The 16,528-nt window shown below is 31.1% G+C and overlaps 2 protein-coding genes across 2 annotated transcripts in view; one reads left to right on the top strand and one right to left on the bottom strand.

Moving 5' to 3' along the window:
* The window catches only part of LOC145322536 (uncharacterized), a 31,857-nt gene extending 24,973 nt beyond the window's left edge, over nucleotides 1-6,884 (top strand). Inside the window, exons 4-8 of the mRNA XM_080164634.1 lie at nucleotides 344-392; nucleotides 1,771-1,811; nucleotides 3,259-3,312; nucleotides 4,389-4,492; nucleotides 4,979-6,884. Of these exons, the coding sequence (XP_080020760.1) occupies nucleotides 344-392; nucleotides 1,771-1,811; nucleotides 3,259-3,312; nucleotides 4,389-4,492; nucleotides 4,979-5,184 (454 nt within the window). The 3' untranslated portion in view covers nucleotides 5,185-6,884. The remainder of the gene's footprint in view (nucleotides 1-343; nucleotides 393-1,770; nucleotides 1,812-3,258; nucleotides 3,313-4,388; nucleotides 4,493-4,978) is intronic.
* Nucleotides 6,885-8,222: 1,338 nt separating this feature from the next.
* On the bottom strand, nucleotides 8,223-15,912 carry LOC145323356 (DNA topoisomerase 3-alpha-like). The gene is made up of 7 exons (XM_080165783.1): nucleotides 15,834-15,912; nucleotides 13,571-13,662; nucleotides 12,557-12,626; nucleotides 11,945-12,029; nucleotides 11,455-11,526; nucleotides 10,533-10,615; nucleotides 8,223-8,540 (listed from the first exon to the last, which is right to left on the bottom strand). The coding sequence occupies exons 1-7, from the start codon at nucleotides 15,870-15,872 to the stop codon at nucleotides 8,268-8,270; spliced, it is 714 nt and encodes a 237-aa protein (XP_080021909.1). The 5' UTR covers nucleotides 15,873-15,912; the 3' UTR covers nucleotides 8,223-8,267.
* Nucleotides 15,913-16,528: the final 616 nt, after the last annotated feature.

Here is a 16,528-nt window from a genome sequence, read left to right as displayed (position 1 = left end):
TGGTTAGCGAGATGCTTAGGTACAGACAGAGAGACAGATAATCAAAGATCCTGTTACTTTATTGTAAGATTTTATTATTATTTTCTTATTCTAAACTAATTTAAACAACAAAGATCTTAAAATCTAGAAACGCGCCAAAGAATTATGACTTTCGAAAATTAAGCAGAGAAAAAAATTATGACAGTATCAGTATGAAATTATCAGTAATAAAATGAAAGTATAATTGAATTGCTTAGAAATGTTAACTAATATCAAACAAACATTTTGACTACAAAGCATAAATAATTGTTTGTTATTTTAATTTCCTAAATCAAAAAAATTAATAGATTTTTATTTTTTCTAGACTTTCCCTCCTAACAGATGGTGAACCTTCCCGTAGTAGAGCATACCAAGTAAGTAATTAGTAGCGAAACTACTTTCAAAGTTTTAATGTTAATGTTGGTTGATCATATGGTTTGTCTTCAGAGACCTAAAGGGATAAGACAGTGGCCGATAAATTGATGTACATCCCCAATGATGACACACAAAACAACCCCTTTCTGTATACTAAAATAGTGGTTGAAACGTTTGAACACTCAACCTAATAAACCAACAAATTAAGCCGTCGATTAAGAAAACGTTATTGTAAAACTTTGGGTACTAGTGTAATAAACAGTACATGTCACCTATCTCTCTGTTTGTGCTATTAACACTCTTAACGAGGATAACAACGAGCATAAACAGTAGCAAAGGACAAAATATCATGGATTGACAATATCATATGTTGCATATGTTCACTAACAGGGACAAGGCTTTTTATGATTATTTTTCACATCGTATTATTAACAGTTATCTACATCATAGGGTTAACAAAACAGGGGTTATTATTTTTGTGGAAACTTGAAAAATATAGCTGAAATAAATCGGATTTTCTCAGTATACATTTTCTATAAATTAGCAATATATGTAATACTAATATAAATAGGACTGTATCACGAAAAGTTTATACTGTTGCCATTTAGAAAATGGATGTAGATTTATATGCTGATATTATAACAGGGGAAAATTTGTCGTCCATTTACATTGCTAACATGGAACTCGTTTATTGGTCAGCTCGTTTATCCAGTAGAGGGAAGGGGATTGGGGTAATATTGGGTTGAAGGAGGAATCGTTATTTTATACCGCTGCGTGTTTTACTTTATTAGATAATATAAAAATCTGGCGTTAGCCTGACTTAAAGTAATAAACAAACAAATAACCCCCCCCCCCCTCCTTGATATGAGAAAAGGTTTCTGTGGCATTTTTTATTTAATCAATTATTAAATATCTTTTTAATAATTCATACGAGAAAGTTACCTAGATATTTTATATTATTTGTTATTCAATACTTAAAAAATCATAAAAACAGCATGACAGGATGACAGCATCAATAAAAGCAAAGCTCCAAAATTATTCGGTATGGAAAACAAACATAAACACATTTAGAGTGTCTGAATTTAATAAGCAGAATATTGATTTAATTCTAAACAAAATTGTATATAAATGTGATAAAAAAAATTACTTACACGCAGGATAGTGTTTAAGGACATACCTACATTTTTAGGCCTTCAAATGGTGATGTTTCGCTTGTCATATTGTACCTTGTTGTTCTAGGATGAACGAAGTTTGAAGGCGATAAGACAATTCAAACATACTTAAACTTACGACAAGAGCCAACTGTTTCGTACGGAAGGATGGACGGACGGACAGGCGTTCGGACATACACAATGAATAATTATATTATTTTTTAAGGAAACGAGGCCTGTTAGGTTTGATTGTAGCCGCAATAGTAGGTAATATTCAGGTTTTGTAGTAGCAAAGCTACTCTATAACTCACTTTGTATGTACGTACATATCGCAGATTTTCCTTTAGATTTTTCGTTAAACGTCGACAAACTGTCCTAGTACATTATAAAGTAGTATGACGTTTGTTATCGAATGCGTTACTTATGTCAAACTGTTTATAATTATGAGTTTTAGCCCAGTCCCAAAAATTCGAACTTAAGGTATATATATTAATAAGGAAAATAAAAAATAAACCGAACGAAAATAAAACAGACAAACTACCGTATTATTTATAGAATAGCTCTGCTACTTTTAAAAGCAAAGATTTTCTTCAAGAAAGGTAACTTCCTCTGTCCGACCATACATCCGTAACGTATAGCTCGGATCGTTAATTTGAGCATGTTAAAGTTGTCAGATCGAGTTTTGACTTTTGATTTAGCAAACAGTTATGTAGAACAATTAGAAAGCGTAGCAAAACTATAATAATTTTTACAACAATTTTATAAATAATGTAGTTGCCATGATTTTGAGTTGCTATTCCTGAGAGAATTAGGCACTATGTAAAAAAGATATCCTCATTATCTACCCTAAAATGTTATCACGAATATTTCAATGAATATTTGCTCAGATTTCCAAACAATACTCAGTTGCTTTATTGTTAACTAGCGGCTACGCCCCTAGAATCCTCTAGGTGCACTTAAGGTAGGAGGGGGAAAAGTCGACCTCATCCCATTTTAAATTTAAGTTTCAAAAGAGTAAAAAAAATATTTTTTTGGGGGGAGGGAGGTGAAGACACCCTCCCCAAAAATAGTTTAAAACCTTCCCAGGACCTCTAAGAAGCATCACTGTAAAGGAGATCAATATCGGTTCAGCGGTTAGCGAGATCCTTCGGGACAGACAAAAAACGCTTACTACTATATATATTAGGAAGTCACTCTATGTTTGATTTATGTAGCTTTATTTTTATGTATGTTGTCATAATTGTTTATAAAAAAAATAACTTTAATGCAGTGAAAACTTATAGTTTAAAAGTATACACAACTTTAATAACTATTTTACTGGCAAAACTATTATACAAGTCTTTTGTGTTGGTCAGTTGGTTTGTTTTTCCGTTATTAAAAAATGAAAAATTTCATAGATTTTAATATTTTAAAGAATAAAATCAAACCATAAGATAAGTTAATATCTTTTTAGTAGACAAAATGCTAGGTACCATTATGTTGTTTAAAATTAATTTTAAGAAGCTTTATTACATTTAGGATCGGTAGATACGTACGTAACGATTATTAACGATAAAGGCATGTAAGAATTATCTTATCGATTTTAACAGGTCTTGATGATGTTAGTAATAGAAACATTTCTTTGCAATTAAAAAAGCGTAGCAACTCTATACTCATTCACAAAAAGTCCATTTACGCCAAATGATTTCTATAAAATAATTTTATCATTTTTCAGAATAAACGCTCTGAGAGGACGAAGTAACCTTCCATCTTACCTGACGTCAGAAAGGTAGTATTTCTTGAATTGTAGGTAGAATTGTAACGTGTGTTATAACGTTGTATTAATTAAATGACCGCAGGGTCAACCACCTTCCCCTGCAGTTGTTAGACATATCCCTAATTTTCAATACCAAAGGGGGGGGGGGGTTCAGTGCTAGGTAGGCACTTTGAGGGAAAGCACTTAAATTTCATGACAAATACGAAATAAAATTTTGCTGGTTTAGTCAATAAATCACTAAGTAGATATTTATATTTGATAGCTTAGCTAGTAAAAATAAAAGATTCAATTATGATCTGGATTGATATGTTTAGCACAGTGGCGTGGATTTTGCCAGGGCGGTGTGTAAAACGCACCCGAAACATCTCTACTGCACTCCTCTGGTTTAGGATAACTTTGTTCGGGAGAATACCAACACCAATAACCTTTAAATATGTAACATTTATCATTTTTTATCAGAAAAAAAATTAAAATACTTGCATATATTTTTTATACGTTATTTATTCTATGCAATAAAGTGTATGTGTCTAAATTAATGACATAACTGGGGTTCCACGCCAAACGTAGGAGTCCCAAACGTAGGAGTGGAAAAACATCGGAGTGGACAAACGCAGGAGTCCCAAACGTCGGAGTGGGACAAACGCAGGAGTGGGACAAACGTCGGAGTGGACAAACGCAGGATTTTTGGGATAAACGTCGGAGTGGACAAACACAGGAGTCCCAAAATCTTTTTTTTCAATTTTGAATTTTTTTTCAAATTTTGAATTTTTTTTTCATTTTTGAATTTTTTCAACTTTGAATTTTTTTCAATTTTGAATTTTTTTTATACAAAATTTTCCTCCTCCAAGCTTTTTGTTCCACTGAGAATGCCATTAATTAAGATGTAGTAATATGGAATACCTGACAAATCTGTAGGCTAGGGTGTGATGTAATTAATAATCAAATACACTCAGCTCTGCACGAAGCTTACCAATCTAGAATTGGCTGAAGGATTCTTACTTCCAATCTCTGTGTGCATCTGAATCATAACCTTAAAAAATCATGGCTATGTATATAAAAACATTATTTATTTCTATTATGTTATTCAGAGATGCTATGACCTCCCTACCCCCTGTGTTTGAGTCCCGGGGCGCTCTACCCCCCATGCCACCCTCTCACAGAGACCTGATTAATTCTACACGTCCCAACACAGGTATAGTCAATAAATTGAAGTTCTCCTGTTATTTCAAGGGCGTGCACACGATTTTGGATTTTGGGGGAGAGCTGAAAGTAATATCATACCACACTTTAAAAATGTCAGTAGGGGAGTGTAAGACCCACGTGGAAACTATAGTCAACCAGGGATATAAAAGGATAAGACAATTAACGATAAATTTTACATGCCCAATGATGATAAATAAAATTAACCTTTCTGTAGATTACAATTAATGGTTGAAACCTTTGAACACTCAATTAAATGAACCAACCAATCAAATACAAGAAAATTCCCTAAAGTTGATAAGCTAACGAATAAGAAAACTTTAATATAAAACTATGGGGACAAATGAAATAACTAGCCTAAATGTCCCCTCCCTACCTGAAAGTGTAACTCAACAACATTAGTAAGAAACTTAAATAAATATTTTTATACCTATAAGTCTAGAATGAGCTTCCAAAATTAAAATTAGAGAAATTTTAGGTGCTTCTGATGTACCGGACGAGCATGAATACCTGCCGCCTAACGCGCTGGTGCCCACCACCACCCTGCCCTCCTCCCCGCCCCCCTACAGCACCATCTACATACCAGAGGATATTGACATGGGCCTTCCCTCCTATGACAGCCTGTATCCTGGCAAAGATAATAATAATCCTCCAACCAGCAATACAAGATCACATCCGTCATAGGTTCTGCAAAACATACACAATCAAAGCTTGTTCTCTCAAGCTTAGCTTCTCTTATTCCATAGGTCTGTCTTTCTGTAATAAATGTTTTCTGTTATAAATAACTTTTTTTTGCTTTCAATATTAATAGTTTTGATATGTATTACAACTTATCTATAAAAATTACGTCATACTTGCCTACCATTCGTCAATAAAAATGTATACCGGCCTGCCTTTGGTAATAAAGTCTGTGTGTTGGCCTATCATTGGTCATTGATATTGTATGACGTCATACTTATAGCCATATAAAGAGCTTTGTATCTTGGGTTAAAACCTTGGCAAAAATATTGATTTGTTTAGAAGGATTATGTTTATTTTCATAGTCTATCTCTGTATCCTTGATCATGTCTATAAATCCATTATTCAAGTCTATTACCCTATCCCTGTATTCATGATCATTTATATAAATTCATTATTTATGCCTATTACCATATCCCTGTATTCATGATCATTTCCATAAATTCATTATTTAAGCCTATTACCTTATCCCTGTATTCATGATCATTTATATAAATTCATTATTTATGCCTATTACCATATCCCTGTATTCATGATCATTTCCATAAATTCATTATTTAAGCCTATTACCTTATCCCTGTATCCATGATCATTTCTATAAATCCATTCTTTAAGCCTATTACCCTGTCCCTGTATCCATAATCATTTCTATAAATCCATTTTTTAAGCCTATTACCATATCCTTGTATCCATAATCATTTCTATAAATCCATTATTTATGCCTATTACCATATCCTTGTATCCATAATCATTTCTATAAATCCATTATTTAAGCCTATTACCATATCCTTGTATCCATAATCATTTCTATAAATCCATTATTTATCCTATTACCATATCCCTGTATTAATAATCATTTCTATAAATCCATTATTTAAGTCTATTACTCTATCCCTGTATCTATATATAATAATTTCTATAATCCATTATTTATGCCTATTACCATAACCCTGTATTCATGATCATTTCTATAAATCCATTATTTAAGCCTATCACCTTATGTTAAATTTTTATCTTAAATTGTGTCTATTCCACATAATAAAGTTATAAATAGGTACAAGAATTAGTCAAACTAAGAAATATAGTGCAATAAATGAGAATTTTTCGTTTTGGTGGATTGCATATATAAACTATGTCAAATATTTTTGCTATACATTCAAATTTCTTAACAAAGCTTACTGATGTATAATTGCTATGCAATGTATAATGTATGATAAAAATATGTTTTCAAATTTTAAGAAAGTGTTCATTAAAAGTAAAACAAATTTTATAAAGCTTTTACATTTAAGAATTATAAAAATATACTGTTGAAAATTGAATACTATAAAAAATTCGGAACATGGGAAGAAAACGAAGTAGCGGATTTCGTCGTACTTTCACCGTTGCTTTTTCTATTTATAGCCCCTGCCGGGGCCTCTAACCCTGCGTGGCAATCATTAACATTTACCTAATCCAACCTAACCTAAAGTAACCAAACAATAGCTATACTGTAAAAATACGAATAAACCCGCTACTTTGTTTTCTTTCCTTGATCCAAAAATTCTCTTAAAATTTTAGTGTATTTTCCTTTCAGATCAACTATAAAGTCAAATATATCAAAAAATTTCATATTTTTTTCAGAAAGATTAATAGAGGAGCACTTAAAATACAGTGAGATATTGTAATAGATTTTGCAGTTTATTAGTTATGAATTGAAAATTCCATAAAAATTAGTTATCGCATCGTATTAAAAACAGCTTTCTGTGGTTAGTAAAATGAAAAATTATAAGATTAAACTGTTGCTAATTTTATGGTTTTTAAATATTTGTGTAAAATTGTCTGTAATAGGAAACTATACACGATTTTTCAGTATGACATGGCTGAGAACCGGTTCTAATCCAGTGGATATTAATCGGTTTCGAAGCAATACTGGAAAAATATTGATTACTAAATTCACCACTTTCACCACCTAATATTCAAATTTTAATAGTAGAGAACATATAATATATGCAAATTTTATAGAAGGAATAGTTCCATAGATGGTATTTATCCAGTTTAAATAAACTAAATAGCAAGTAGGGAGGAGACATTGGGCTGTTTATTATACTAGTCACCAAAGTTTTAAAATAACGTTTTCTCATTCGTTGGTTTAACAACTTTTGGAACATTTATTGCATTTAGGTTGGTTGATTCATAAGTTGAGTGCCCAAACGTTTCAACCACTAATTGCAGTTTATAGAGGGGTATATCATCATTGGGGATTTACATCAATTTATCGGATATTACCTTGACTTAAATTGCTTATTTCTAAGCCTTGGAAATATCCTTTTAAAGAAATTAAAATTGTGATCATAATGTAATAAGTTTGTTTTATGTTTGCACATTTTTTACACATTTTTGTGTGTAAATGATATATATGTTTAAAATCATATTTTTATATTATTATTATTTATTATTACCAATATAGAATAAAATTTTTAAAAAAAATAGTTTCTCTGTATTTTTAAGAGCAAAGCTTTCTCTAATCCGGATCGGTCTGTCCGTCCGTCTGTAACGGTTGGCTCTTTTCGTTATTTCAGACTTGTTAGAACTGTTCTAACGATTTCAAACTACTATTTCAAACTATAATGATTCCTACAACATTTAGGTACGATTTTGGAAGCGTAAAATATAATCCATACCAGATAGTACCTCCATTTAAACATACTGATTTTTTACTTTTTGACAACAGGTTTTTCTTGATCTTTGGAGTTATGATTTCTAGAACAACAAGTTTAGATATTTTAAGAGAAGGTCTAGCTTTCCCTTTTTTCACAAACTAACTCAACTGTTGTAATTTCTATTTTAAAAATGTAATGTGTTATCTTTTTTAAATGGGAAATTATAAAGGTTTAGTGATTGTTTAAAAGAATATTTAAAAAAAACAATGTGTAATCATTAAAAATAAATAGGTTTTTTATTAAAAGTTTATTAACATAAACAAAAACAAAATATATTATATTCATTCAAATATATAGGTGTTAGTGAATCAGTTAAAATTAAAGTTGAATTTATTCTGTTTTCTTGATCTTTGCTGATACATTCCCACTAGTTTCAGAACTCTCTCGTTTTGTAGCTCCTTTCTTAGCATTAACAGCAGTATTCACATCATTGTTTGAATTATCATTGTCGTCTTCTGATGAAGATTTGTCGTCTTCGTTTTTGGCGCCATTTTCCTCGCTTTCTTTGGCCTTCTCGAGCTCCATTTCATCCTTAGTGGCCCATCGCCAAAAGTTGCATTTTTTGGTCAGCTTGGTTCCAGCACAATGGTAGAAGATGCGTCCCTGAAAATATAAAAAAAATCAGATAAAAGCTAGGTATACCCTTCTAAATATAAGTATAACCAGCAACCAAAAAAATCTAAAATAGTATTTGCGGGGCAGATGGGGAAGTCGTCAATTTTACTATGTGTTGCCCCCCAACGACAGCTGAAAAACACGTAAAGGTTTTGTGATTTTTTTGAATTAATTTCGTTACTGGATTAAGCAGAAAGAAAACGAAGTTTCCGGTTTCGTCGTTTTTTCACAGTAGCCTTTCTCATATTTCTAGCCCCTGCGGGGGGCTCTAGCCCTGCGGGGCATATTTTCTAACCCTGCGGGGCAATCATTAACATTTACTTAACCTAACCTAACCTAAAATAACCCTTCAAAAGCTACTGTGAAAATACGATGAAACCGGCAACTTCGTTTTCTTTCCATGATCCGATTTTATGTTCTTTCCACAATTGCTAGACAATTCTTGCAAAGAAGGTGTATAAACATTTTTGCTTTTTATTTAAGATAGCTAGCCGGTTCTTTTAGTAAGTAGTAGATGTAAAATTTTTCATAGAATTCAGATATGCAATAGGTTTTTTTGTAGACCTCTTATTTTTTAAGTAATTTAAGTATAAAAAAAAATAATTAAGTCGGTTTTAAGGTACTAAAACGCAGCAAAATAAAAGAAGAAAATGGCCAGTATGAACAAAAATAGTAAGATCTTTAATTTGACACCTTACTTTTAAAATTATGTTGAGTAATTATTGAAGAAATCAATTTTTTTAACCTCGGTTTAATCAAAACTTTAAAGTAAAATATAATCTCCCACAGGCATTAAAAATATGGGTTCATATATACCTTTAGAATCAGAAAAATATTACAAATCCATTGTAAGCAAAATTGAAAAAAGTAAAAAAATAAAAATAATAAAAATGGCCTAACGTATTATTTTTTACAGGTAACACTTAATTGTAACTATTAAACTAGCCAATCACAAGTCTCAAAAATTGACTAATCGGGAAGCTTAACCTCAAAACCTCAACCAATAGAATTGACAAAAAAAAGGACAATGTTCATAGAATATATACAATAGATACTACAATGAAAATAGTGATACTTTCATAACATGTAAATAACGAAAAATTATGAACAAATATGCATCAATCTGTGTATAAACTTCAAAACAATGCAGTTAAAAATGCTTTATTGTTTCTTGTGTTTAAAAAATATCTGTTACATTGTATGTATATTTATTTAGGTTTATTTCAAGTTTTCAAGTTGTTCAACCCTTTAAAGCCGAAAATTATGATTCTTAAAATAAACTTATATTTTTTATTATAGTTTTATAAAACTTTTTCAATTTAGCTTACAAAGGATTCATAATAATTTTCTGATTCTAAAGTTATATATGAACCCATATTTTTTATGCCTGTGGAAGATTATATTTTACTTCAAAGTTTTGATTAAACCGAGGTTAAAAAAATTGATTTTTTCAATAATTACTCAACATAATTTTAAAAGTAAGGTGTCAAATTAAAGATCTTACTATTTTTGTTCATACTGGACATTTTCTTCTTTTATTTTGTTGCGTTTTAGTACCTTAAAACCGACTTAATTATTTTTTTTTAAAACTTAAATTACTTAAAAAATAAGAGGTCTACAAAAAAAACCGATTGCATATCTGAATTCTATGAAAAATTTTACATCTACTACTTACTGAAAGAACCGGCTAGCTATCTTAAATAAAAAGCAAAAAATTTGATACATCTTCTTTCAATTAATTATATCAGGGTAGCTGAATACAACTTTAAAGCTTCGGCAGGTTGACTGAAAGAAAACCATTTTTGGTAGCCTTAGGCATTTGCTAACAAAACTGGTTTCAATCTTATGATTGTACATTTTTATATTCGTAGAAAACTGGATATGATACGATACATGATTTTTCAGTATGGCTTAGAACCGGTTCTAATCCAGATAGTATTAATTGATTTCGAAACCATACTTGAAACTGCTTTATTTGACCTGATTTTTTCCTTCCTTCTTGACAACTTGTTTTTTGGCCGGCTTCTCACACTTGCATTGAACTTCGTCCTTTTCATTCTCCTGATTTTACATACATATTTTACTATGGAAGGGAGGGGAAATTGAAATGTAAATTATTATGGAACCAAAAGTTTTATTCACACGCCTTCTCACTTGATAGCCTAAAACTTGGAGATCTTTTGTGAATCTTTATTTGTGTTGGATCAAACCAGCAGTGTCCAAATTTTTCAACCATTAATAAATATTTGGGTATTATCGGTTTCGTCGTATTTTCCTAGTAGCTTTTCTCCAATTTCTAGCCCCTGCGGTGGGCTCTGACCCTGCGGGGCCAATTTCCTGACCCTGCGGAGCAATCATTAACATTTACCAAACCTATTAAAAGTTACTGTGAAAATACGATGAAAAGCCCCTTAAGAGTCGATGTCACGAAACCTACAATACCCAAATATTTTTTCAAATGCCGAGAGTGAGAAAATATGTTTCTCGAAACACTTTGTGTTTAACTCTTCCACCAATCAAATCAATAAAATTGTATAATGGTTGAAAATTATTGATTTATATCTGAAAAATAAGAAAATATTTTTACGTTTAAAAATAACAACACTAAAAAGCTACAGTTAAATTCTAAAAATTGAAAAATCAAATCATTGTTTCGCATGAAATTAAATGTTATACATTTTAAAATACCAATGACTTTTCGCCTAAACACAAACAAAATGAAAATAAGACTTTATAATGATTTTTTAAAGAGTAAAGCTCTTATTCCAATTTTTTCTGTGTGTTTGTTGTCATTTAATGTAGATACCGTACCAGTCAAAATTTTCTCGGATGCTTTTCAGTTAGATTTTCTTGTGAACATTCTCATGACAAATTAATTAAGTATTGAATATGTATGTTTCCTTTGGTTGAGGTTGCCACTCCCAAAACTTGCATTGGAATGCTTTAAGACGGCCACACTGATAAAACACACGACCTGAGCAAAAACGTTACATGGATTTAAAAAGTGCTCTTGACAAAAACGAAGGCTGACATAATTAGAATTACAAAAATATGAACGGATGCGAAAAAAAGAGCCCGTTATAGAGCAGATGCTCAGTGTCATGACAAAATGTATTCATGAAAAGTTAAAATCACGAAACCTTTTGATATATAAATGTCTATTAGCCTTTTTATAGCATGAGTAAAGTTTAATCTGGATGAATATTGTTCTTAATTAACCTAACCTGGCCTACAGTAAAAAACGAACTCGCGCAAAAAAACTACTCCCCCCTCCCCTCCTCCTTTTTAATTATTTTTTTTTTTAAAGTAGGATGGTTTCTGTTATCGCTAAGCACTTTTATGACATACAGCCTCAAATGTGAAAAAGCTTAGCTTAAAAAAATGATTTTAACCTTTGTTTTTCCCCTCTTTTTTAACAACTTGTCTGACAGCAACATCGCCGCACTTACAGAGCACAGTATCCGCGCCAGCATCTACCTACACAACAAGCTATAATTTCAGAAAAGTTTTACTTCTTAATTATTTGAAAATGCAGGAATTAGGATTTACTTTAAAGTAGCGAAACTTCTCCATGATTCGAGATGTTTATCTGTCTGATGTCTGCCATCCCATAATGATAAATAAGTAGACAAAATTAAATGTTTTACTTCTTTTTAAGATAGTCACCCAAATTATATAATTTACTTGGTCCGTTGGTCATACTACCACATATGGCATTTATATGAGGGATCTAAAGGGATAAGACAATGTCCGATAAATTTATGTACATCCCTATTGATAACACACAAAATTAACTCTTCTGTAGATTACAAAAAGTGGTTGAAACGTTTTCACACTCAACTTAAGGAACCGACCAATCAAAATTTAATAAAAGTCAGCGATTTTATAAAATTTTTGGGGACTAGTGTAAAAAACAGGTCAGTGTAACCTCCCTTCCTGCAGATAAAATTACTGGAAGATTGGGGGCAAAATAGTTAAAATATTCCATCCTGAAGTTTATTTACCTGCAGTTGCTCCGCCCATTTGAAGAATTTGTAACAGTTTGGCTCTTTTGGGTCTGGACATTTGAAATACCTGGAGTAAAATATGATTTAGGTCATCTTTAATCACCCAACCTTTAGCATAAATTTTTCAAAGAAACTCTCCAGTGCAGTGGCATGATCACTTCGTCTAATGGGGAGGGGGTGGCATTTGAACATTTTACCAAATTTTAAAGGGAGAGGTTCAAATACTGAACAGTTTAAGGAGTTTCAGGCGTTAAAAAGTGGGAGGGTTGGGGTAATTTCCCAAAAATCGCTCCTCCGGTTAGCACTCCATTGAAATTATCTTAGCTTTGAAACAAATAAAATAGAATTGAAATGCAATGTAAGCGAAATATTAGCTATCGATGATTTTTAAGTTTGGAAAACACGTTCTGTCATTAGATGCCTCAAAAACTTTAAGATCTGTTCAAAAATGCAGTTCACAAACTTTTCACTTTAACAGGGTTTTTCAAAAATTTCTCAGGTGTCCAAATTTGGAGTTACCACGCCAAATTTACTTCATGTGTGTTGTAAAATGGATGAAATTCACTCTAAAAGCAAAAATTGGGCAAAATTCGTTTCCTGACAGTGTCAAAAGTTTAAAAAACCTGTTTTGACATTTTTCTTGGGACACCCTGCAATTCATGATTTTTGTGATTTTTAAGACAAATTCTATATTGTACCCATCTGGGGGATAAATTTGATATAAAAAAACATGTATGTAAGTTGAAAATTAATGTAAAAATTTTAAACTTGAAACTCATGAAAAAATGCCTCTAAAGGTTAAAAATCACCTAGCCCTTAGTTTTATGACCAAATGAAGGGGACTGGAAGTTTTTATCAAAATCTGAGACCTAATACAGAAAAATGTTTTTTTCGTAAATAATGAGCCAAGTTCTAATAAATTTAATATACAGAAAGAGTAATCATCATGGGATATTTACATCAATTTATATCAATTGTCTAATCACTAAAAAAAAAGTAGAGTTTCCTTACTTTTTCCCTTCATTTTCCCCACTAGATACTTGTCTTTCTGCCGCCTTCTTGTTACAATACATACACTTTAATAGTGGCTCCACTCCTTCACCCTAAAAAAATAATTTGTGATCCCATGTTGGGTCAATAGTATATAGTATTTTTCATGGGAAATGATAGGTTCGAATCCTGCCCCCAACCACCCCATAATAAAGACTTTAAAAGTTGTACTATGGTGCTGCTATTTTAGATGTGTGATATTAAAATAGGATTAAGGGGAATTGCCAGATAAAGGGTTAATTGTCAGCAATTGTTGTTAAAATAGCTCTTTGGAACCTGGCTCTTCATTGTTAACAACTGTCCCCAAAATTATTTATTAGCGGAAAAGGGTTTAACTATGAATTTCTTTATTTTAAATTGTTTTCGGTGAATTAGCTTGAAATGTCTTTACATTTCAACGTACTTAGGGCCTGCTTGCATCCGTATTAATATGAAACAGGTTAAAATATAAAGTGTGTTAACTTTTTTATGTTTTATTATTATTTGGCCACAACTTGGTAAAAAAAATGCTCACAAATCAGACCTTTTTCGACCAAAGATACTCAAATGGTTCCTTTACAAGCCCAAGCAATCAAATTTAAGATATCTTTATATTTCAAGAAAAATTTATGAAAATACTAAAAAACAGCAAATTTGGGTGTTACCTTTTATATGCACAGATACCATAAAATCAACAGAAAAAATACTTATTTTTACTTTTCTTTTATTTTTAAAGTTTGATTCTGTTAAATTGGCTATTCTTGAAGGGATTTATGCATTGAAATATACTGAAACATAATATTGGGCAATAATTAATGTATTTCAAAGAAAGAAAATTTTGAAAATAAGAAATTCGACCTCTATCACTTCAGAGGACAGCTGCCAACCTCCAGTTGACAGGATGTAGTTAAATACTTGTTAGCAATAATAATTAGCCCAAAAAGAAAAACAAAAAGTTTTTTAATATGGTAAAAAAATGATAATCTAAATCTTAATTTTGGGGATGATGATCTTAAAGACGCTCTTACTGGTGGTGATGATGACCCAGATGGTATCCAAGTACATGAGCGTTATGACAACTCATTTATTGAACTATGGTCCAATTTTTGTATTTGTAGCAGCCTCCAACTAAAAGTTGTAACAAGAAATATAACCATCTTTTAAAAACTACTATATTTACCTTATGAATTGGAGAATTTAAAAACCATTATTGTATGTTTTGGGATTTCTCTTGATTGGAGAATGCTACAAATACAAAAATAGGACCATGGTTTAATAGATAATTTGTCATAATGATCATGTATTTGGATACCATCTGGGTCATCATCACCAACAGCAAGAACATCTTTAAGATCATCATCCCCAAAATTAAGATTTAGATTTTAATTTTTTTACCATATTAAAAAAATTTTTGTTTTACTTTTTGGGCTAATTATTATTGCTAACAAGTATTTAACTACATCCTGTCAACTGGAGGTTGGCAGCTGTCCTCTGAAGTGATAGAGGTCGAATTTCCTATTTTCAAAATTTTCTCTCTTTAATAAATTAATTTCTGTCCAATATTATGTTTCAGTATAATCAATGCATAAATCCCTTCAAGAATAGCCAATTTAACAGAATCAAACTTTAAAAATGACAGAAAAGTAAAAATAAGTATTTTTTCTGTTGATTTTATGGTATCTGTGCATATAAAAGGTAACACCCAAATTTGCCGTTTTTTGGTATTTTCATAAATGTTTCTTGAAATATAAAGATATCTTAAATCTGATTGATTGGGCTTGTAAAGGAACCATTTGAGTATCTTTGGTCGAAAAAGGTCTGATTTGTGAGCATTTTTTACCAAGTTGTGGCCAAATAATAATAAAACATAAAAAAAGATAACACACTTTAGTTTCATATTGTGTTATAAAAAAAAAACGTTGGCGTTTTCTCTTATATTGCTTAGTTGAGCACCAAATTTCCCTTCTTATTTTAAAAGAAAAATTAAAGATAAGGAGTGGTAGATTTTTTTGTTTGTTTGTATGTTAATCACTTTAGGTCTGGTTAGGTAGGGTTATATTTGGTATTGGGTAGCCCCGCTGTGTTAGGGCACCAAAGAAATTGGACAATTTTCAATTTATTCTACAAATAGGGATAGAGGTCAGTGCTCTACTTGCACTCTGTGGAAAGGCACTAAAACGTTTGCACCGGCCGGCTGGAAGATAAAATAATTATATAAAAAAAATATCACACTTTTAAAAATAACCTTTTCCTTATCAGGTATTAACTGTTGAGATGAACTCATTTTAAATACTGAATAACTTTTTATATTTATTCATAGTCATAATTTATACATACAAATATTTACAATGTATATACAAATGTATATTTTTGTTTAATTATGTTCTTCCAATGTTGCAAAAAATCATTAACCAAGGATGACAACCTCCATAAAAGCAAAGCTCTTACACGGTAGAGCAAACGAACATTAACACTTGTAAAGTGTCGAAACTGAATAAACTGAATGTTTGCTAATAATAAATAAAATTTTAAGTAACTTTGTTGAAACACTGATTAAATACAGGATACTGTTAAAAGACATACTAACATTTTTAGGACTTGATTATAGAGAAGCTTCGTTTATAACATTGTACTATGTTTTCCTAGGAATCAGCATTTCAAAAATCAGATGAATAGGATGATTATTTCACATGAAAAATTGTTGTTAAAATAGTAAAAATAAGTATGTTTAGTTTAGTATGGATGTACGGACTTTCTGGTAACAATTATAGAGTTGCTCTACTTTATAAATTTCACCTAAATGAAAATGATACAGGAATCATCCTAGAAAGTTTAAAATAGATAGGACAATGCTAACATGCCAAATTAATAAAAAGAGCTAACCATTACGGACAGACGGACCTACCCTACTAAAAATGGCAAATATTCTTATTTGCAGTT

This window comes from Acartia tonsa, chromosome 6, assembly GCF_053477335.1.
Source record: "Acartia tonsa isolate MP-2025a chromosome 6, ASM5347733v1, whole genome shotgun sequence".
In the NCBI taxonomy this organism is placed as follows: Eukaryota; Metazoa; Arthropoda; class Copepoda; order Calanoida; family Acartiidae; genus Acartia; species Acartia tonsa.
The sequence above is the reverse complement of the archived record's forward strand: the minus strand, read 5'-3'. Positions and strand labels throughout refer to the sequence as shown.

Coding starts and splice junctions, on each gene's coding strand:
- LOC145323356 (XM_080165783.1), bottom strand. CDS start 15,872: ATGAGTTCATCTCAACAGTTAATACCTGATAAGGAAAAG. Junction 13,663..15,833: donor TAATACCTGATAAGGAAAAG/GTTATTTTTAAA, acceptor TTATTTTTTTAG/GGTGAAGGAGTGGAGCCACT. Junction 12,627..13,570: donor GGGGAAAATGAAGGGAAAAA/GTAAGGAAACTC, acceptor ATTTTACTCCAG/GTATTTCAAATGTCCAGACC.